The 23,552-nt window shown below is 45.4% G+C and overlaps 1 protein-coding gene across 4 annotated transcripts in view; it reads right to left on the bottom strand.

Moving 5' to 3' along the window:
* The window catches only part of ATP2B1 (ATPase plasma membrane Ca2+ transporting 1), a 369,470-nt gene that overhangs the window by 89,413 nt on the left and 256,505 nt on the right, over positions 1-23,552 (bottom strand). For all 4 annotated transcript variants that reach the window (XM_082254546.1, XM_082254548.1, XM_082254545.1 and 1 more), the window contains exon 12: positions 4,365-4,602. In XM_082254546.1, the coding sequence (XP_082110672.1) occupies positions 4,365-4,602 (238 nt within the window). The remainder of the gene's footprint in view (positions 1-4,364; positions 4,603-23,552) is intronic.

The following is a 23,552-nucleotide window of genomic DNA, read 5'->3' as shown; positions in this document are numbered from 1 at the left end:
TTGTAGTGCGGCCGAAAGGCACGAAAGGACCCCTGAGGGGGCCGAAAATTCGCATGCTTCTTCCCAGAAGCCCCCTTAGCCTTGGGGAAATGGGGCAAGAGAGTGCTCTTACCCCCGGTGATCCCCTTAATCAACACATCCAGGGACTCCCCAAAAAGGCGAGACCCATCATAAGGCAGATTGGCTAAGGTTTTACGTGAAGATTGGTCCACCGACCAACATTTCAACCAAACCAGGCGGCGAGACAACACCGCCACGCTGTGCACACGTGCAGCCAACGGAATCAGGTCCAGGTCCGCATCACACAGATACATGACACCCTGGTGGATCTGATCCACCATGTCCAGGGTCGCCGCCGAGGCCGAATCGGCCACTAGGACGCGCCTAAGCATCTGCGTCCAACTTGCGATCGCCTGGGCCGCCATGAGAGAAGCAAATAGAGCCTTAAGCATAGAACCCGTAACAGAATAAGTATGACGGGCAAGAGACTCCAGTCTCCTATCCGTGGCATCACGGAAAACAGGGGATCCCTCTGCAGGAATCGCAGTGGCTTTGTTCAAAACCGCAATTGCATGATCCACTGGTGGAGGCACACACCACCGTTCATCAGTGGCAGGGGAGAAAGGATAACGCAGCTTGAATTTACTTGGTACCGCAAAAGGTTTGCGCAGATCGCGCCATTGATCCTTTACAGCGCGCTGAAAATCAGCATTGCAGGGAAAAACCTGCGGCGTCCTGCGTTTTCTCTGCGTCCCATAAGCCGCCAAGGCAGCGGGGGGACACACTTCGTCCTGCAAACGTAGCGTCTGCTTAATGGAAGCAATCAACTCATCCATGATTGCAAGCTCTTCAGGCGAGCCAGGGGGAGAATTATCAACCCCCTCAACCTCAGCCTCTACCTCAGACCCCACTAGATCAAGAGAGGAGCGGGACCCCGATAGGGGGGTCCCTGCCAGAACAGCCCCATCACCTTCACCCTCAGAATCGGAGGACAGAGCAACTCTGGGCCGTTTAGTAGATTGAGCAGCCACCAGCATTTGCACCTGGGCAGCAAGGCCAGCCACAATAGTGGCTAAATCCCCCCCTGGGGGGGGAAACAGCGGTCCCCTGGCTTTCCACCAATACTGTGGGAAACTTGCCCTCCTGAGAATCCATTGCCCCTGTACGCCAGACAACCAAGGGTTAACTGCCCCCTTTCAGCAAGCGCGGTAAGCGCAGCCCACCGCACACACTCAGGCACAATGAGACCCCCACAGGGAATATACAGACTGAATACAGGCAATGGACAACAGGAATAGAAGGATAAAACCTGAGGAGACCCCGCTGCTGCCTCGACCGGTGTTCCAGGAAAAAGGAAGTGATGCTGCCAGGGCGCTCTATGTAAGCCTATGGAGGCTACAAGAAAATGGCCGCCGTGCATGTAAACCATGCGGCCGGAGCGGGCGCCGGTAAAATGGCGTCGTTTGGCGCCGAAACCGCCGCTCCACAGTGCATAAAAACACACACAATTTCATCCCATTATATGGATACATGTTAGATCGCCGCAGCGATCGCTGTATATGCCCCAACATGCCATTAAAAACATGCCCCACAGCACACAGCTTCCCACACTGCCCAGCCTGACACACACAGTGTCATACAGCTCCCCCCCCCCCTTGCAGCCCACAGCATGCAGCCGAGAGATAGGGAGACAAGCAGTGTGATTTAAAGGCAGGTTACACAGTCCCAGACTGAGACCCCCCCCAGACAGACAGGTCCCCACATAGACACACTTACCTCATATGGCGTGGGGAACCCCCGCACAGGCGAACAAGCCGCTGCACATGAGGCAGGGAGAGTCGCAATTCAAGACGCACACAATGGCGGTTAAGAAACCGCACAGCGTCCGGTGAGGTAGCCACCTCACCAAACATCCCTGCACCGAACAGGGATGGGTCGTTCACCGTGCCAGGAGCGTTACCTGGCTGAACGCTCGATGGCAGACTGGGAAGCCACTGACCCACGACCTGCGATCAGGGGGATCAGCCCGAGACCCAGTCCGCATGATCCTCTTCGTCCGAAGAACTAACTAATGCTGACAAAAACAACAGCTAAGTAAAGGTAGAGAAAAAAACTCAAATAAAATATTAAAAAGAAGAAAGAGTCTGGGACAAAAAGTCCCAGCACAGAGAGAGCCAGCCACTCCTGACAAGCTAGACATTAAAACTGAGATATGGTTGCAGGAAGTAGGAGGGTATTGACTGAGGGGACCACCCCTTGAGGGTGGGATATGTTAAAGCTTTATTGTTAACATATTCTGTTGCCTAGCTACTCCTTCGGAGCAAAGTCTAATACCCCATATCTGACGAATATGAAGAGGCGGCGACTGTCGGAGGACGTAAGAGAAAGAGCATTTATTTTGAAAAAACAACAATATTTTTAACATTTTTTTATAGGAAATTCCCCCCCCCAAAAAAATGTAAAAATCAATTTTTTTTAAATTTTTGGCCAATTTGTTTTCTGCTACCTATGTTTGGTAAAAAAAAAAAATCGCAATAAGCGTATTTTGATTGGTTTGCGCAAAAGTTATTGCGTTTACTAACAAAGGGAAAGATTTCTGTCATTTTTGGTGTTTTTTTTTTTAACGCGTAATGGCGGTGATCTGCGATTTTTTTTGCGGGACTGCGACATTGCGGCGGACAGATCGGACCCTTGACTGACATTTTTGACACTTTTGGGGTTACCAGTGACATTTCTACAGTAATCAGTGCTATAAATATGCACTGTTACTGTAAAAATGACACTGGCAGTGAAGGGGTTAATTTTATTGGAGAGGGAGGGGTTAATGTATGCCTGGTGCTTACTGACGTGTGGGGGGGGAGGTGACTGAGTGACAGATCGGATGTCCAGCTATGCTGAACACTCCGATCTGTCAGTCCCTGTCACTATAGAGATCCGCCCGCTCTGTTTACACAGGCGGGCGGATCTCCTCACTCGATTCCCCGACGATCGGGGCAGAGCAGCGGCGATCGCCGCTGCTCCTCCCCTGGCCCGACTCCCGCTGTGAATGAAAACAGCGGGAGCGCGCCTCCGGCGGCGCGCGAGCGCCGCCTACAGGGGGAGGAGTCCAGCGACGTAGGTCTACGTCGCTGGACGGGAACGAGCCACTTTGCCGCAGTACGCTCCATGTGAGCGGTCGGCAAGTGGTTAAAGTCAACAGTTCCAACTAGTGATCGACCGATTATCGGCAAAGCCGATATATCGAGGGCCGATATGCACTTTCCCCAATATATCGGAATCGGCCACCAAGGTGACCGATATTGTCAGGAAAGTACTTGTACAGGAGTGATGCCTGCAGCTAGAGCCTGCACGGCCGAAGACCCGATCAAAGCCGCATTCGGCTCTGATCAGGTCTCCATGTAAAAACACTTGGCGCCAGATTTAAATAAAATGACAGCATTCAAAATAGCCAAACTTGGCGTTTTGAATGCTTTTAAGTGCAGAGGAGGGGGTTCGGGGTATTTTAGACCCCCAGATCCCTCCACAAGAGTACCTGTAAAGTGATAAAAAAAATAAAAAAATGTTTAAATGTACAAAAATAATCAGCCAATACCAATATGCAATGGCCAAAAATATCGGTATCAGCAACGAAAAACCACTATCGGTCGATCACTAGTTCTAACCCAAATTCTACTAAAAAGCTGTTTGTTCTCACTGAGGGGGGGGGGGGGCTCCATTATTTATATCCCGAAAAGAAGTGTTGGGTACTCTCCCCAACTGGGACACCGTGCAATAAAAATCTGATAACTCTTATAATGCCCCTTATTCTAAATGACCTGTACGCAGGATCCAAAAATTGGATGACAAATTGTCAGTTTTTCTTTGCATGCTAGATGAATATAAAAATGGAGTTTACTAAAGTTCCAAAAATTTCTAGTACCAGAACATAAAAAAAAACTGGAAGCAATGTATTGTGTTGTAATGTATTTGTTTTGTATTTTCAGACAACTGTACTGATCAAAAAAAATTCATACAACCTGGTATACTAGAAATTTTTTTTTGTGCTTTTCCAATCGGATAAAATCGGATGAAAATGTCGTGATTGGCCAAAGCTGTGTACTAACAATCCGATTATTGTTCGATAGCTTCAAAAGCGGCATTTTTCGTCCGATTTTCAGATCGTGTGTACTTTAGTCTAGTTTTGACTGGAGTTGAGCTGCAACATCCAGGGCTTTTTTATGCTACAGACCTGAAGGATTTAGGACTGTGCTCAAATCTATATTCCAAAATACTAATTAATGGTTTATTTTCAACACATTTCATTGACAGATCACATCTACTATCAATTTCAAATTCATAGCATTTTTTTTTATTTTAAAACTAACCTCTGGTCTTACTGGGTCTTCAATGCCTACAACAGCAATACAAGTGAGCCCAGTAAGGATATCATTTTCATTTTCCCAGTCAGGCTCATCTTCCCCAGCAGGAAAGTCTCTATAAGCCAAACATATGGTTCTCAGGCCTTCAGATGCCATTTGTTCAATCACTGTTTTAGCCATATCATCCCTATCCCTTGGTCTGAAAATTTTGGCTTCACCATTAGCACTAAGAATTTTGAAGCACCTGCAAAGAGAAAATGGAAAAATAAGTATAGCACCACCATAAATGTATAATAAAAGCAAATCCGTCTAAGGCCCAGGTCACACTGATGCTATCTGAAAGTCATAGATTTGCATGTCACCTTATAAAATACATTGCTTTCCATGAAGGCCGTTCACATCAATGCGGTGCGATTTTGATCAGTGTCCTATGTGAGTTTAGTTTGGTGAGGTGCAAATTTAATCTCCAGCTATGCCCAAGTCCACTCAGAAATTGCAATAAATTTGCCCCTGTCAAAACACAAATCACCCTGTGAAATTGCATCAATTTGCACTGCATCAGTGTGAACCAAGCCTAAAGGAACATTAAAATAAGATGAAAAAGGAAAAAACAGAAAAATGCTGGCTGAAAAACGCTCATAATAGCTGTTTGTGCCAGCTTTTAGCAGCAGTTAGGATAGGAGCTTTTTTTTTTTTGCTGGCAAATCTCTTACAAAAAATTTTGTTTTCTGCTCCTAGAAGCAGAACCTTAAAAAATGCTTCTATACTAAAAAATAGTGTGCATGGACACACAGGATAACACTATTTGCTTCTAGAAGCAGGAGGAAAAAAAAAAAAAATCGATTTTTGACTTACTGTAAAATCATTCTCTGATGTTCACTGACAGACACAGCACCTGATTCTTAAGCATTGAGTTATACTGCCCCCTAGAGGACGACACTAGGTAGGAAAAAGCTTGACTACGCCTATGGGCAGTCCCAGGGGGTATACACCCACACCCAGCTATAGGCACTCCTTTTGTTACAAGAAGTGTTAGAAAAAAGCCAACTCCACAGAGGGGTGGGTGCTGTGTCTGTCAATGATCAGAGAAACAGATTTTATGTCAAGTCAAAAATCCCATTTTCTATTTCGTTCAATGATGGACATAGCTCCTGATTCTTCCTAACCATTGGGACGTCCCAAAGCAGTGTTAGACATGAGGGGAGGGAAAACCGCAGAAAAAATTCCCAAGGCTAACCATAGCCAACCAGGTAACATGGAGCTCAACCAAAACAACTGGAGCTCACCAGAAAAACAATACACCCTCAAAGAGGACCAGGTCTTCTAAACAGCAGCCTGGAAAAACTTGCGGCCAAAAGAAGCGTCCGCAGATGGCAACACATCCACTTTATACAACTTTGTAAAAGTATGCACCGATGCCTGATGAGGGAAGGCTCCGGAGGCACCAAGGGCTCGAGTAGAGTGCCTTAACAGGGAAAGGAGGAACCAGACCCCTAACTGAATAGGCCTGAATCACTGTCTGACCCTCTGGAAATGTTGCAGCAAAAATGGCCAAGCCTTTTCCAGGTCCAACCATTGAGTACAAATAGTGAGTCTGACTTCCTAAAAGACTACTTTCCTTAGGATGTTTAGGCCTGGGACATAGGGAAGGCAACACAAGGTGTTCATTCAAATGGAAATCAAAGAAGAACTTTGGCAGGAACAACGGACAGGGACAAAGAACAACCTTAGCTCTGTAAACCAACAGGTAAGGTGAACAACAGGACAACATTGCATGCAGAAGTAATAGCCATCAAAAAGGCCACCTTCTGGGACAACATAAGAAGGGGAATCTTCGGAGGGAGACGCGTGGATAACTGACAACACTAATTTGAGGACCCACGGAAGTAATGGAGACCGCAGTAATGGAGGAACCAAGTGTCGAGCTCCCTGGATAAAAAGGTATGCACCAAGGAAAGTGTGGGCAATAAAAGGTGTACAGCAGAGAGGGCGGGAACGATCATTCTGTCCACCTTAGAATCCCGGCTACTTCCCGAGCCGCCAGGACACTTCTTGTATTGTACCGGACACCCCTAAAGACAAATTGTCCAATGATCCAGACAAAGTCTGATCGCTCGGAGTTCCAGTACATTTATCAGCAGTCTAGACTCTTCCCGAGTCCAGACTCCCTGAGCACAAGCTGTGCCGAGGACGCCTCGCCACCCGGACAGGCTGGCATTTGTGGTGACGACCACCCAGTACAGGGGAGGAGGATTTCCCTGTCGAAGTGCCAGAGAACGAAGCCACCTCTAGAGACTGGATTCTTGTCCCATTTCACCAGAATCTCAAATTTGCAGAGATCTTATGTGGAACTGTGCAAACGGAACCGCCTTGAAGGTAGACACCACCAGGCCCAGCAACCGCATGCAAGCCCGGAGGGATGATCGTCTGCTGGACAACAGAAGCTCAACTGCCTCCTGCAATTTCTGGAGTTTTTCCAGAGGAAGCAACACTGCCTGAGGCCAAACCAACCTAGAAGGTCCAGTTTTGTGGACGGGGCCAGAGCAGACTTCTGAAGGTTCGGAATACAACCAAACTCCCTAAGAGATCGCGGAGTAATCTCCAAGGTGTCCATCAGAGCAGTTGACTCTGCTCGCAGAAGACTGTTCAGGTACCCCAGTACCGCAACCCCCCCCCCCCCCCTGCTGACGTAACAAAGCTAGCACCGAGGCTGACACTTTGTGAAGACCTGAGGAGCGGAGGCGAAACCAAAAAGGTAAAAACGCCAAAAACTGATAATGCTCCTCGACCACGGCAAAGCGGAGTGCTGGTGACCGGCACATATTGGAATGTGAAGGTAGGCATCCTTGATGTCAATAGAAGCAAAAAAAATCCCCCAGATGTAGGGACGCCACTACCGTGCAAATGCACTCCATTCGGAACTTCTGTACCCACACAAAGCAATTTAGCGCCTTGAGGTCCATAACTGAACGTACCTTGCCTTCCTTCCAGGGAACTGTAAACAGGTTTGAGTAAAACCCCTAAAAACATTTTGAAGCCAAAACAATCACCCCATGAAGTAACAAGTCTTGCACTGTCCCAAAGTTACCCTTTAAGCGATCTGGGGACAAGTGTAGGTTGGATAGGAATAACCTTTCCAGGGGAAAAGACCAAAACCTCGATCTTGTAGCCTGATCGAATGACTTAGTGGACCCACTTGACCTGTACCAGAGAGGTCCACGGATCCGAAAATCAGTGAAGACGTCCCCCCACCCCAGATCCAGGTGAGGGCACGCCTTCATGCAGAGGATCCCTTGTCCACAGGTCTGGAACTGCCCCTCGTGACTTGCCAGACTAGGTCTTCTTGGAACCTCCGGGGAAGGCCCTGAAGGACTTTTATCCCAGCTCCGCAAAGGCAGAGAATAGCAGTTTCTCCTCCAGGTCCTGGCGTAGAAGCTTAGCCCACTTGTCAGTTTGCGAAAAACCAGGGCAATCGTAAATACTGGCCTAAGCTGATCCTGCCATAGTGAAACATATATACAGTGGGAACGGAAAGTATTCAGACCCCCTTAAATTTTTCACTCTTTGTTATATTGCAGCCATTTGCTAAAATCATTTAGGTTCATTCTTCTTCCTCGTGAATGTACACATAGCACCCCATACTGACAGAAAAACACAGAATTGTTGACAATGTTGCAGATTTATTAAAAAAGAAAAACTGAAATATCACATGGTCCTAAGTATTCAGACCCTTTGCTGTGACACTCATATATTTAACTCAGGTGCTTTCCATTTCTTCTGATCATCCTTGAGATGGTTCTACACCTTCATGTGAGTCCAGCTGTGTTTGATTATACTGATTGGACTTGATTAGGAAAGCCACACACCTGTCTATATAAGACCTTCCAGATCACAATGCATGTCAGAGCAAATGAGAATCATGAGGTCAAAGGAACTGCCTGAAGAGCTCAGAGACAGAATTGTGGCAAGGCACAGATCTGGCCAAGGTTACAAAAAGATTTCTGCTGCACTTAAGGTTCCTAAGAGCACAGTGGCCTCCATAATCCTCAAATGGAAGACGTTTGGGATGACCAGAAACCTTCCTAGAGCTGGCCGTCCGGCCAAACTGAGCTATCGGGGGAGAAGAGTCTTGGTGAGAGAGGTAAAGAAGAACCCAAAGATCACTGTGGCTGAGCTCCAGAGATGCAGTCAGGAGATGGGAGAAAATTGTAGAAAGTCAACCATCACTGCAGCCCTCCACCAGTCGGGGCTTTATGGCAGAGTGGCCCGACGGAAGCCTCTCCTCAGTGTAAGACACATGAAAGCCCGCATGGAGTTTGCTAAAAAACACCTGAAGGACTCCAAAATGGTGAGAAATAAGATTCTCTGGTCTGATGAGACCAAAATAGAACTTTTTGGCCTTAATTCTAAGCGGTATGTGTGGAGAAAACCAGGCACTGCTCATCACCTGTCCAATACAGTCCCAACAGTGAAGCATGGTGGTGGCAGCATCATGCTGTGGGGGTGTTTTTCAGCTGCAGGGACAGGACGACTGGTTGCAATCGAGGGAAAGATGAATGCGGGCAAGTACAGGGATATCCTGGACAAAAACCTTCTCCAGAGTGCTCTGGACCTTAGACTGGGCCGAAGGTTTACCTTCCAACAAGACAATGACCCTAAGCACACAGCTAAAATAACGAAGGAGTGGCTTCACAACAACTCCGTGACTGTTCTTGAATGGCCCTGCCAGAGCCCTGACTTAAACCCAATTGAGCATCTCTGGAGAGACCTAAAAATGGCTGTCCACCAACGTTTACCATCCAACCTGACAGAACTGGAGAGGATCTGCAAGGAGGAATGGCAGAGGATCCCCAAATCCAGGTGTGAAAGACTTGTTGCATCTTTCCCAAAAAGACTCCTGGCTGCATTAGATCAAAAGGGGGCTTCTACTAAATAATGAGCAAAGGGTCTGAATACTTAGGACCATGTGATATTTCAGTTTTTCTTTTTTAATAAATCTGCAACAATGTCAACAATTCTGTGTTTTTCTGTCAGTATGGGGTGCTATGTGTACATTCATGAGGAAGAAGAATGAACCTAAATGATTTTAGCAAATGGCTGCAATATAACAAAGAGTGAAAAATTTAAGGGGGTCTGAATACTTTCCGTACCCACTGTATAACAAGGTAGCTTTATTTAACCTGGAAAATGGCAAGTCCACTACAGGTAGGACCGTCCACTTTTGAAGCTAGTGTGCATGGAGCCTTAGTATAAAGAAAGCAACCCAAGAAATACACATCCTTACTTTTTAGAAATACCATACCTATATTTTTTGATTAGGGATGCGATACTCAGATTCATAGTTATGTAACTTGTCAGGAGGTTAGAAACACGCAGTAAAATATGCTTCACATGGCACATATTCCATTCTCACAAGTATCACAAGATCTTGCTCATATGTTAAGATTAATGCGGACCCAACTCACTCCGCCAGATTTCCGCATGCATCTCTGCTCAGATCACTTTTACTGAAAAGCAGGGGGTTATGATCAGTGGAACTTTCCTTTTAAAAGGTGAAAACTGAGGGAGAAATGTTCTATTGCATTTCCTTGTTTTCCTGACTTCAGGGAAATCCTGTACCTAAAATTTTGAGATTGTCATACTGCGCATGTGCAAGATGTAATGTGCTTAATTTTGCACATGCGCTGTACGAAACACCCCCCCCCACCCCCTTTTCATGGGCTCTTCTCCTATACGCAGTTGAGTCGGCTGCGCATCTCCTCTGATCAATGTTACCAGAAACCTCAAGGATTTAATCCTGTTTCCCTGGCTGGTATGGCCAAGAAAGCAGCCAAACAGATCTGAATTGCTGCCTTGGAGGACATAAGAGTGATCAGGGGTCTATGACGCTGAGCCCTGATCTCTCAATAAACAGTACTTGTCACTGCCCTAACTATCAAAAGGAGTGGTACTAATCCCTTGTGATTACAATAAAGTTAAAAGAAAAAAGAGAAAAAAATGAAAAAAAAAAACCCACCAAATCCAAAACCACCAAATCCAAAATACTCCTGCACCCCATTGCTCACACAAATGCAAACCTGCATATATGTAAACTATCTTTGCAACACATTTTCCACGAACGTCAGTATGAAAGCAATAACAACTCAAAATTTCTAAATTATCTAGCACATCAAGTGTTTCAACAGACACTGACCAACAGTTCTGAGCATAACAAAACTTTTAAACTAAGCAGATGTGTGAGCCGCACATCAGAAAGCAGACCAGTGTGAGAGAATGACTGGCAGCAGCCTCAGCCTGGGATCCGGACAGGCCACGACCCCAATGTGTTTCGCTCCATATTTCCACTTAAATTTATATGTAATTTTTTTTTTTTAGATTTAGATACGGATCAGAACATGTGTCAGGTATTTATCATTTACTGTGTCCGTTAGAGGGATTCACTCTGACACATTTAACATCAAAATGAAAAGTGAAAATGAATAGCAGCATATTTGCACTATGACAGATGCATGAATGTTCTAATAAATAAACACCAAAAAAGGCATTCACTTGACTTTAATGAAAACTAAAAATTGTAAAAAAAAAAAAAAACACTTTCAAATTGCTTTCCAGCTTCCTGTTTGAGAAGTGTCATGTGCGCCTGTTTTCAGCAAACCATGCATATTTTATTCAGCTATTAAGTCTTGCAACTGTTCTTAGAATGAATGGTTTACTATGACGCATTTTAAATTTGAAGCCAACAAGCTAAAACGCATGCTGCAAGCTCTGGAGTGTGGGTGTAGAAGAAATCAAATTTGGAAAGATTATACTTCCCAATTAACATTCATGAAGCTGCTAACTTTCCTAAATCAACAGACTACGTATGCCAAATGGACAAAAAGGATAGATGGCCCTGCCAATATAAGTAACATTTGTACTGTAATGTAAAAAAAAATGCAAACTTGTAGTTCATCTAACATGTTAAACTTAACTACCCTTAAAAGAAAAGCATGGGTTTTCTTTTTATTTAATATTCATACTTAATTGCTGCTTTGGCTGTACTTCTCCTTTAAAGAGGAAGTAAACCCTCCTCTGCAACTTGTACTTATAGGTAAGCCTATGATAAGGCTTACCTATAGGTAGTGTAAATATCTCCTAAAATGCACGGTTTAGGAGATATTTACTTTGCATCCAGCCAGTGACATCACTGGCGCATGCGCTCTGAAGGAACGGCCGCTCGTGTGAGAAGGGATGAGTGGGATACTCCAACTATTCACAGTCTTGAGGACAGCTTACTGTAGAATGCGGCAAGGCCGCTGCTTCACCTTGGCACTAAGTGAAGATACTTTAAAAATGTTCCTGTGTAAATATTCTCTTTAGGGTTCTGAAACTGGCACCCCCTTTACTCTCAATGCCTGTGTGCAGACACCCATCCGCTGCCTCTAGCCTCTGGAGTGGTCCCCTTCCTGGCAGACCCCTGGGCAATTTCCTCTGTACTCACGGACACTGTTTTTCCAGAGTCAACATTGCCTCCAAACTCCACTCGTCGGCTTTCACTGGACCTCTGGGTTCAGCCACACTTTCCGGTTCACCAGGCCGAATACCTGTGACCACCTTCCACAACTTCAGAAGAGGATACAGCCGTCACCCTCCTTCTGGGAGTTGGCTTCCTGCCCAAAGACCCCTTGCCACATGTGCCCTTGGCTTTTATACCCCATCCCAGGATGCACCACTGTCTGTGTCAACCCACTGGGACAGCTACAAAAGCCTGTGTGTCACTGGCTGGGTTTCCTCCACTGTCCAACAAGCCCTCCTTTTGGACACAGTGGGGACACTCCCTCAGCCCAGGTAAAATCACACATGGACACATGCAACAGGCCTGACTAGAAATCCTACTCCCTGATAAGCAACTAGGTTTTTCCTGCTGCTTTCCTGTTAAGCAGAAAAAGACACTATGTCTGCTATCTAGCATCTGACTAGGATGGTGCTACATGAAGGTTATAGAATCTACAAGCTATGGTGCCAATCATTGAAAATTGATCACACTTGATGTACTGACAGCCTATCTCATAAGTGGATAGGGTGGAATACACACAGAGGGGGGTATCGGATCACTCTCCACTTGTAGTTTGGATTATGGTTAGACCCCTGGTTCACTTACAGAGTGGGTGTATCGTTAACGGGCAGGAACTCATTATGGCTGAATTGGTTCGCTATTATAGTAATTTATACTCCTCCCAGGTGTCTTCTACACTGGAGGACCTAAAGCAATATTTGCATTTAATCTCCTTACCCCAGCTCACGGAGGCTCAGAGGGCTGGCTTGGAGGCTCCTCTCACTGTGGAGCAACTGCGGGAGGCAGTGGCTCTGTTTCCCGGCTCTAAGGCACCCGGGGAGTAGTATTACTACCCAGGTTGCTGGAGGTCTTTAATGAAGCTAGGGCTAAACAATCCTTGCCTGACTCGATGACTAGGGCTAGTATTGTGTTGCTTCTTAAGCCAGATAAACCGGCTGTAGAACCTAACTCTTCTAGGCCTATTTCACTTCTCCAGGAAGATGTGAATATCCTGGCAAAGGTGCTGGCGAGGAGCGTAAACACGATCATTACGCATATAATTCATGAAGATTAAGCAGGATTCGTGCCAAATCTACTGCTGTTAACCTTTGTCGCTCTGCGAACTCCGGCAGTGAATAGGGAAGACAGGGGGCTGCTATCTTTAGATGCTAATAAGGCGTTTGATAATGTGGAGTGGGGCCATCTTTGGGCAGTGCTGGAGAAATTTGGGTTTGGTCCTGTGTTCATGTCATGGGTACGTCTGCTATACTTTACCCCACAGGCTTTTATTAGCGAAGGTGGGAGGATTTCAGACAATTTTCAGCTGGGGAGGGGGAACGAGAATGGTGCCCCTTCTCTCCGCTGTTTGCTCTGGCCATTGAACCGCTGGCGGCAAGCATCAGGACACATACCTCCATAATGGAATTCCGATATGGCCCCCTGCAGGAGAAGATTCTGCTTTATGCCGATGATATGCTGGGGGAGACGGATGCCTCATTGAAAGCAGTTATGACCACCATTACTGACTTTGAACGGTTCTCGGGACTCACAATCAATTGGTTCAAATCGGCCCCTCTCCCACTGTACAAGGTGGCGGACGCCTCCTTGGGATCTCTCTGCCCGGTTCCCATAGTGTCCACATTTAAATATCTAGGAGTGGCGATTTCCCCTAGTCTGCTAGATATTTGCCAATTGAATAAACGCCCGCTTCTGGCTAAATTCAGGGAAAAGGTTAAGGTTTGGAATAAACTCTAGTTGTCAGTGGCAGGAAGGGTGAATTTAATTAAAATGATTCTGATGCTGCAGCTATTCTATCTCCTTTATAATTTGCCGGCAATGATTACGTTAGTGTTCCAGGTGGTTGTTATTTAAGATTCTTATATGGAAGGGAAGAGCTGCCAGGATTAGGATGAAACAATTACAGAAACTTAGGGACAAGGGGAGACTATCTAGCTTTCCAGCTGCAGCATCTACTGGGAGGAATGTCTGGGTCACAGTGCGGTTCTGCATTGACTGTTTTGTTGCACTTCCTTTGGGGTGACATCTTCGACACATTTTTGATAACGGGGTCCTACTTTCTTTTGAACAATTGCAACGCAGGTTTGCCATCCCCAGGAACATGCTATTCTACTACGTACAACACATGCTATACTGGCCCAGAGATCTTTGCAACACATGACAAGGTCTTCTACCCCTGTAATTTCACTCATGCAACAGTTTAGCTCCACTAAGGGCTTTATATCTAGTAGTTATGCTTGTTGGGTACATATTTGGAAAGATTTCCTAGTAAGACCTGTGAAAAATTGACTAAATATGTTGGTAGAGATAACAGGAGCAGTGGGAGGTAGCATTTGAATCAGTTAGGATATACTCTTATTTGTCGCAGCAGGTGTCAACTTTACATCCTTCTCAGGGTTCACCACACTTCATTAGGGCTTCACGCTCGGATAACTTATGCAATAGGTGTGAGAGGGACGTGGGGACTTGATGCATTTAATATGGAGATGTCCAAAATTTCACCAACATTGGATGGCAGTGACCACCACAATTAATCAGGTCTTGGGGATGGAGATCCCATTGGATCCTAGACAGTTTATGCTGGGAATACTAGATTCCAATACTCAGGATACATTTTTGAGGGAGGCAGCAGCAAAGGCCCTCTCTTTCAGGCCCGCCTACTTATACCCAAGACACTAGGGACCCACCTACTTCTAAGATGTGGTTGGAGCAGATGGGCAATGTCCATCGTATGGAAAAGTATCAGCATAGGGGCTCCTCTTCCAAATTCCTTAAAATATGGGGTGGCTGGTGAGCTACCCCGGGAATGGGACCGACTGATATGGTACTGGAGAGGTTAATGATTTAGACCCTCAGTGGCTGAAGAGAACATGAGAAAGTTTATGGTTGGTTATAAAAGTTTCTGTGCTTAGTTTTATGTTTTGTATATTACTGGTTATGTGAGCACTGCATGTAAAAAAAAAATGCAACTCAGACAAAAGAAAAAAAAAAAACGACCGTGTACATTGCCCATATCAGAGTGATACTAAACACACTGTTTACATAGTCCCTTTTTCTGTATATGGATGATAGCACTGTAATTCATTTTTATTTATAAAAAATAGGAGTTCCTTTTTTCTAATCAATATACGGCTGTCACATGATCCAGCTCCTTCCCAGCCCATCTGCAGGGAAACAAGCAGGAGGAGCTTCTCGTCCTCTGCTACTGGTCTGTTCAAAAAAAAAAAAAAAACCCCTTCAGGGTACAGAATAAAAATACTCAAACGGTTTTAAAAATGGTCATACATGCATATAAATGAAACTAAATCTTTATATTTTTTGGCAACATGGTGTGGGCGGATTTCTTCCAGTCACATGCCACTCCAGCCCGTGTCTTACAACAGGGAGGTGAAGCCTCCATCAATCAAGATGCAACATCCTGCCCCCATTGTGTTTAGCTGATTAGTGGGTATGGAAGAGGGAGGGAGTGGTCTGGTCTGATTTACCACTGTCTCTATGCCCACATGTGTGACTATAGTCACATAGGCTGCTCAGATGTGATAGGGAGTAAATGCTCAGCACAGAAACTCAGTGAAAACCCATTTTTTTTTCCAGAATACAGAAAAAGGAATCCTATAGTGACTGCGTGAGCAAGAAGAGTATGTAATACAGCCTTTATCGATCATTTTTTATGATGCGGGTTTAATTACGCTTTAACCACTTCTGGACATGAAAGATTTGCCCCCTTAATAACCTGCCCATTTTTTGTGATTTGGCACTGCGTTACTTTGACAATTGCGGTCGGGCGACGCTGTACCTAAATGCGATTTTTATTTGGTGCGCTATATACAAAAAAAAAAGAGCGACAATTCTATATAATTTCGCACTTTCTGCTATAGATTCCCCAAAAAAATATCCAAAAAAAAAAAAAATCTAATTTTTTCATCCTTTCAGGCTACAAATTTCGGCTACAAATTTTTGGTAAAAAAAAAAATCCCAATAACCGTATTTTGCAAAGTCCAAAAGTTATTGCATCTACAACAAGGGGAAAGCTGTAATTTTTATTTTTTTACTAGTAATGGAGGCGATCTGCGATTTTTAACAGGACTGCGACATTGCGGCAGACAGATCGGACTCCTGACATTTGACTCTTGGGGGGACCAGTGACATTACTAGAGTATTCAGTGCTAAAAATATGCACTGTTACTTAAATAATGACACTGGCAAGGAAGGGGTTAACCCAGGGGTGAGCAAAGGGTTAGGTGTGAGCCTAGGGGAGTGTTTTCTAACTGTATGTCAGGCGTGCTGACGTCACCCCTACGTATCTGTCTACGAAGGACGGGCGAGCTGAGCCGTCCGGCCGGCGGCTGTTACCCCTCTCCATTTATGCACCTGTCTTCTGATGCTTGTAAGTGTCTCTCTTTGCAATTAATAATTATTGTTGGGTTTTACGCTATGGCTCGTTCCTCTGTGTCCCTTGGGTAAACCTGACCACTTTATCCTGAGCCTCATGGTGGAGCCTCCAGCGGAGTTCCTGGCTGAGTGTCTAATATAACCCCTGCTTGCCTATTATCTGGAGCTGGTAAGAGTACCTACATCTACTGTTGCCCCTTTTGGTTGCATGATCGGGACCCCCTCATCTCCTTATGCTTTTTAATTGGGTCACTCTGGTAAGCGGTTAATCTCACTAGGGAAGTTGCCTGATACCCTCCTGTTGTCATTTTAACTTCTGATAAGGGGTACCTATTGATTCTGGTGGCGGTTGTCATTCACTTACCCACATCCATTCACTTCACTATATAGTACTAGAACCTTAGTGTTCCTCATCACTTTGGGTGTTCTTTGTTGTTTGGTTTTACGCTATGGCGTTTGCCCTCTTATTTCATATAACACCCCCATATTTGGAGATCTACACCGGAATAGTGAGGTCCACCCACTACATCTTGAGGCTTGTTGGAGTCACCGTAATTTGGCTACTATTCAGGCGATCTCTGGTAAGCGGTACCTGCACAAGCTATTCACCTAATTTGGGTGCTATCCCCAATCCATTATCGGTTTACACTATGGTGTTTGTTTTTTATTTTTTATAACGTCCCACTGAGGAGATCAACATCGGAGCCTCTGAGGTCCTACCGTGTCATACTTTCCTGAAGATAGTTGCAGTTACCTACACCGTTTGGCCTTTCTTTGTCCAGTTTCTGGTAAGCGGTACCTGCACAAGTTACTTCAACCACAAATTATATTGGACATTCATATGAACTTTATCAATTTATAGCGCAACTTGTTTTTATATATATATATATATATAAATGAAATAAAAAAAAAAGTATATTTTCTGTAAAACACTTTTTATCTTTATCATTTTTAAAAAAATAAATAAAAATGTTTTTGAAGTAAAAATCCATCTAAGGCCCCTTTCACACTTATGAGACGCGATTTTGCAAGCAATGGCTATGGCTATATACCTCAAAATGCATTAAAATTATGCCAAAGTAGTGCAGGAACTACTTTGAAGTCAGTGCGACTTCAAAATGCACTGATATGAATGAGGCTCCTTGAAAATAATGGAAAACGACTTGTCATGCGATTTTGCAGTCCAAAATCGCTGGACAAGTCGCACTAGTGTGAAAGGGGCCTAAATATAGTTTATATTTAAGATACATCATTTAGTTTATTCAGCATGAAATGAAGCTTTGTTATGTAGCATGAAGTTGTATAATCTGCAATATTTACATTTTTGGTAAACTCATTCAATGAATTCAAGCTCTGAAAGCTGAGATAACATGCACTGCATTGATGTATTCACACAATTTCACACTACCAGCAAGAAGGAGTCCTTGCATTTAAAGAGAACCTGTCATTTCCGGTCCATTATGGCAGCACCTGTTAGCAGGTATCCACTCACCTGCTGTGGCCACGCCCCTCACCTTGTTGTGTCACTGCCACATCACCAGCCGCCCCATTAAAGTGAATGGGACTGTCGGTGAGTCCAGCGGGTCAGAAGAGTCGCCGCTACAGGACAGAGATGACAGTTGCTCTTATTAAAATTATAATTTAAATCTTGTTGATTTAAAAACAAGCCTTTTTTTTTTTTAAAAACAAGCCTTTTTACTAGCGATTTAAATCAGGACTTAAATCAAATCCACCGTGCTGCAAGTGCTACTTAGAAATTAAAGAAGATCAAATCACATCAGATTTTTTACAAATCCAGAAACTTCTAGGCTAGGAAGTGTTTTAAAATCAAATCATTCCAAAAGTGCCAAAACAATTAACAGATTAATCGACAACTAATCAAATAGGAAAAGTTATCAACTATTTTCATAATCGATTAGTTGGTCAGTCGATTAGTTGGCCTGCATACAGAATGCATTATTTGTTTACATATCAGGAAATTAGTGCAGCACACATACAGCTCAGTACACCATCCATAAATGTCAGTAAGTGCCTGAGAACTTGCTATAGGGGCACTCTATACTATACTTTGCAGCTTGCTATTGGGGCACTCTGAAGGCAGGAGCCAGAAGCGTCAGTGGGGGACCCCAGAAAAGGAGGAGAATCAGAGCTGCTCTGTGCAAAACCATTACACAGAGCACGTAAGTATAACATGTTTGTTGTAAACAAAAAAAAAAAAAAATATTTTATATTAAAGTAGTACTAAAAGCTGAGACTTTTTTTTTGTGTGTGTTCATGGATACGATCATGAACATTTAAAATGATGTGCATTTAAAAATGATGCACAATACTGGTAAACGTTTACTTTAAATGTAATTGTAATGCCTTATATTACCTCCAGTCTATTAGCCTCCACCTTGCCTTCTGTGCACTTAAATCCCCTTCCCATCCAGACCAATTTTTAGCTTTCAGCGCTCTCACACTTTGAATTACAATTGCTTGGTCATGCAACACTGAACCCATGTGAATTTTTCGTCTTTTTCACACAAATAGAGCTTTTTTTTGGTGGTATTTAATCATCTCTGGGTTTTTTATTTTTTACAAAAAAAGAAAAAAAAGACAGAAAATTTTGAAAAAAAAAAAAAAAAAAAGTTTCTTATTTTCTGTGAGTAAATTTTGAAAATAAATAAATTTTTCTCTTTCACTGATGTGCGCTGATGAGGCGGCACTGATGGGCACTGATGAGGTGGCACTGATGTGGCACTGATGAGGAGGTACCAATATGCCGCACTGCTGGGCACTGATGAGGAGGTACCAATAGGCCGCACTGCTGGGCACTGAGAGGTGGCACTGATGAGGAGGTACCAATATGCCGCACTGCTGGGCACTGAGAGGTGGCACTGCTGGGCACAGAGGTGGCACTGCTGGGCACAGAGGTGGCACTGCTGGGCACAGAGGTGGCACTGCTGGGCACAGAGGTGGCACTGCTGGGCACAGAGGTGGCACTGCTGGGCACAGAGGCGGCACTGCTGGGCACAGAGGCGGCACTGCTGGGCACAGAGGCGGCACTGCTGGGCACAGAGGCGGCACTGGCAGGTGGCACTGATGGACAGCACCATCAGTGCCCACACTCAGTGCCCATAGTGCTGCCAGTCAGTGCTAATCAGTGCCTAGATGAGCAGGCACTGATGAGCACTGACTGGCAGCACTATGGGCGGCACTGATGGCGGACACTGTGGGCACTGATGGTGGGCAGTTAGGTTGTTTAACCCCTTCCATACCGCGCCATTATAAAATGACGTTAGCAGGAATCCTCTCTCGATCCGGGCGGCCGTCATATGACGTTCGCCCGTTCTAGCTGCCAGTGCGCGCCGCGATCAGGGAGGAGGCTCGTCCCTCGGACATAGCCCATCCCTGATCAAGGTAAACAGCCAATAGAAATTGGCTGTTTACCACGTGATCGGCTGTGTCAATCACAGCCGATCACATGAGCGGCTCAAGCGCGAGCCGCTCGTTCTCTCTGCAATGCGCGCCCCCGGGGGCGCGCAGAGCAGCGATCGGGGACGAGGCTCGTCCCTCGGACAGAGCCAATCCCCGATCTTGGTAAAGAGCCAATGTCAACAAAGATGAGGGTAACTCACTGTTACCAGGCTCTTCTCCTCACACACTGATCCAGTGTGAGGAGATCTGCAAACAGTGAGTTACCAGTGAGAGTACTGTTACTATTACTGTGCCCTGATTGCCTCCACCAAATAAAGAGGACCTGTCACCAGAGTACTGTCACCTGCCCATCTGAGTACCTGTCACCTGCCCATCTGAGTACCTGTCACCTGCCCATCTGAGCACCTGTCACCTGCCCATCTGAGCACCTGTCACCTGCCCATCTGAGTACCCGAGTACCTGTCACCTACCCATCAGGGTACCCGAGTACCTGTCACCTACCCATCAGGGTACCCGAGTACCTGTCACCTACCCATCAGGGTACCCGAGTACCTGTCACCTACCCATCAGGGTACCCGAGTACCTTCCACCTACCCATCAGAGTACCCGAGTACCTTCCAACTGCTCATCAGAGTACCTGACGCCTGAAGTACCCGAGTACTTGCCGCCTGCTCATCAGTACCCATCAGTACTCATCAGTACCCATCAGTATCACCTATCAGAATCAGTACTACTCATCAGTACCTATCACCTGCCTGTCACCTGCCCATCAGAGTACCCGAGTACCTGTCACCAGCCTATTGGAGTACCCGAGTACCTGCCACCTGCTCATCAGTACCTGTCACCTGCCCAGCAAAGTACCCGATTACCTGTCACCCTTCATACAGCCACCATGTCAAAGTCCAAAAGGGTTCTCACTGCCGAAGAGGCCTGTCAATTATTATCCCTGATGGGTGAGAGCAGCGGGGAGCTCTCACTTTCCGACGCAGAAACCATTTCTGAATCTGGTTCAGAATTTGAGCCCTTTGAAGGCTTTACATCTGGCACTGAATCGGAGGAGAAAGAAGTTCGGCCTAAAAGACGCCGCACTGAAAATCAGGCAGACACCAGCAGCGCCAATGGCCAATCGGCAAACACCAACGGCGCTGGACACCAGGAGGAAATGCCCAGTACAAGCACTGGGTTTTCACACCAGCCCCAAAGAAGAAGAGCCCAAATGCAGCTTCCGGATTCCTTGGCAAACCCATTGTGGCTGCCTTCTAGCTCTGGGTCAGCTACAATCCCCCCCTTCACAGCACAGCCAGGTTTGCAGGTCAACACCCAAAATTTTGTTCCGATTGATTTTTTTAATTTATTTTTCCCTATGGAGTTCCTTCAAAACATCGTGGACCAAACAAATCTTTTTGCCCAACAGTTCATAGAGAACAACCCCACCTCATATCATGCCTGTCCTTTTGAATGGAGACCCCTAACAGTAGAAGAGTTCAAAGTGTTTTTGGGCCTTACAATCAATATGGGGGTTACAAAAAAAAATGAGCTGCATTCTTATTGGTCCACCAAACCCATCCACCATATGCCACTTTATTCATCAGTCATGCCCAGGTCCCGCTATGATGCTATAATGCGCTTCATGCATTTTAATGATAATTACCAGTGCCCTCCCCGAGATGATCCCAATTTTGATAAACTACAATGGGTACGGAAAGTATTCAGACCCCCTTAAATTTTTCACTCTTTGTTATATTGCAGCCATTTGCTAAAGTCATTTAGGTTCATTCTTCTTCCTCATGAATGTACACATAGCACCCCATACTGACAGAAAAACACAGAATTGTTGACATTGTTGCAGATTTATTAAAAAAGAAAAACTGAAATATCACATGGTCCTAAGTATTCAGACCCTTTGCTGTGACACTCATATTTAACTCAGGTGCTTTCAATTTCTTCTGATCATCCTTGAGATGGTTCTACACCTTCATTTGAGTCCAGCTGTGTTTGATTATACTGATTGGACTTGATTAGGAAAGCCACACACCTGTCTATATAAGACCTTCCAAGATCACAATGCATGTCAGAGCAAATGAGAATCATGAGGTCAAAGGAACTGCCTGAAGAGCTCAGAGACAGAATTGTGGCAAGGCACAGATCTGGCAAAGGTTACAAAAAGATTTCGGCTGCACTTAAGGTTCCTAAGAGCACAGTGGCCTCCATAATCCTCAAATGGAAGACGTTTGGGACGACCAGAACCCTTCCTAGAGCTGGCCGTCCGGCCAAACTGAGCTATCGGGGGAGAAGAGCCTTGGTGAGAGAGGTAAAGAAGAACCCAAAGATCACTGTGGCTGAGCTCCAGAGATGCAGTCAGGAGATGGGAGAAAGTTGTAGAAAGTCAACCATCACTGCAGCCCTCCACCAGTCGGGGCTTTATGGCAGAGTGGCCCGACGGAAGCCTCTCCTCAGTGTAAGACACATGAAAGCCCGCATGGAGTTTGCTAAAAAACACCTGAAGGACTCCAAGATGGTGAGAAATAAGATTCTCTGGTCTGATGAGACCAAAATAGAACTTTTTGGCCTTAATTCTAAGCGGTATGTGTGGAGAAAACCAGGCACTGCTCATCACCTGTCCAATACAGTCCCAACAGTGAAGCATGGTGGTGGCAGCATCATGCTGTGGGGGTGTTTTTCAGCTGCAGGGATAGGACGACTGGTTGCAATCGAGGGAAAGATGAATGCCGCCAAGTACAGGGATATCCTGGACAAAAACCTTCTCCAGAGTGCTCTGGACCTCAGACTGGGCCGAAGGTTTACCTTCCAACAAGACAATGACCCTGAGCACACAGCTAAAATAACGAAGGAGTGGCTTCACAACAACTCCGTGACTGTTCTTGAATGGCCCAGCCAGAGCCCTGACTTAAACCCAATTGAGCATCTCTGGAGAGACCTAAAAATGGCTGTCCACCAACGTTTACCATCCAACCTGACAGAACAGGAGAGGCTCTGCAAGGAGGAATGGCAGAGGATCCCCAAATCCAGGTGTGAAAGACTTGTTGCATCTTTCCCAAAAAGACTCCTGGCTGTATTAGATCAAAAGGGGGCTTCTACTAAATACTGAGCAAAGGGTCTGAATACTTAGGACCATGTGATATTTCAGTTTTTCTTTTTTAATAAATCTGCAACAATGTCAACAATTCTGTGTCTTTCTGTCAGTATGGGGTGCTATGTGTACATTCATGAGGAAGAATAATGGACCTAAATGATTTTAGCAAATGGCTGCAATATAACAAAGAGTGAAAAATTTAAGGGGGTCTGAATACTTTCCGTACCCACTGTATATAAAATTCGCCCCCTAATTGATTACTTTTCTGGACGGTTCCCCGAAGTCTATGTCCCTGACCAAAAGATCGCTGTGGACGAATCACTGGTCCATTTCACAGGCCGGCTGGGATTTAAGCAGTACATTCCCAGCAAGAGGGCGAAGTACGGCTTAAAACTTAACAAGCTCTGCGAAAGCCAAACTGGATATGTGTACGCCTTTCGCGTGTACGAAGGCAGAGACTCCGAGCTCCAGCCCCCTGAGTGCCCAACGTACATGGGAGTAAGTGGGAAGATTGTCTGGGACCTAGCCTTCCCACTGTTGCAAAAGGGGTACCATATTTATATGGACAACTATTATACCAGTTTGCCCCTTTTCCGCCACCTGTACCTGAAGAAAACCTTGGCCTGCGGTACAGTAAGAAAAAACCGGAAGGGCTTCCCGCAGAGTCTGGTCACCACTCCATTACGAATTGGGGAATCCGCAAGCCTTAGGAACGAGGAGCTAATGACTTTGAAGT

This window comes from Pelophylax lessonae (assembly GCF_965119305.1).
Source record: "Pelophylax lessonae genome assembly, chromosome: 4".
Taxonomy (NCBI): domain Eukaryota; kingdom Metazoa; phylum Chordata; class Amphibia; order Anura; family Ranidae; genus Pelophylax; species Pelophylax lessonae.
This window is presented reverse-complemented; position numbering and strand designations above follow the sequence as displayed.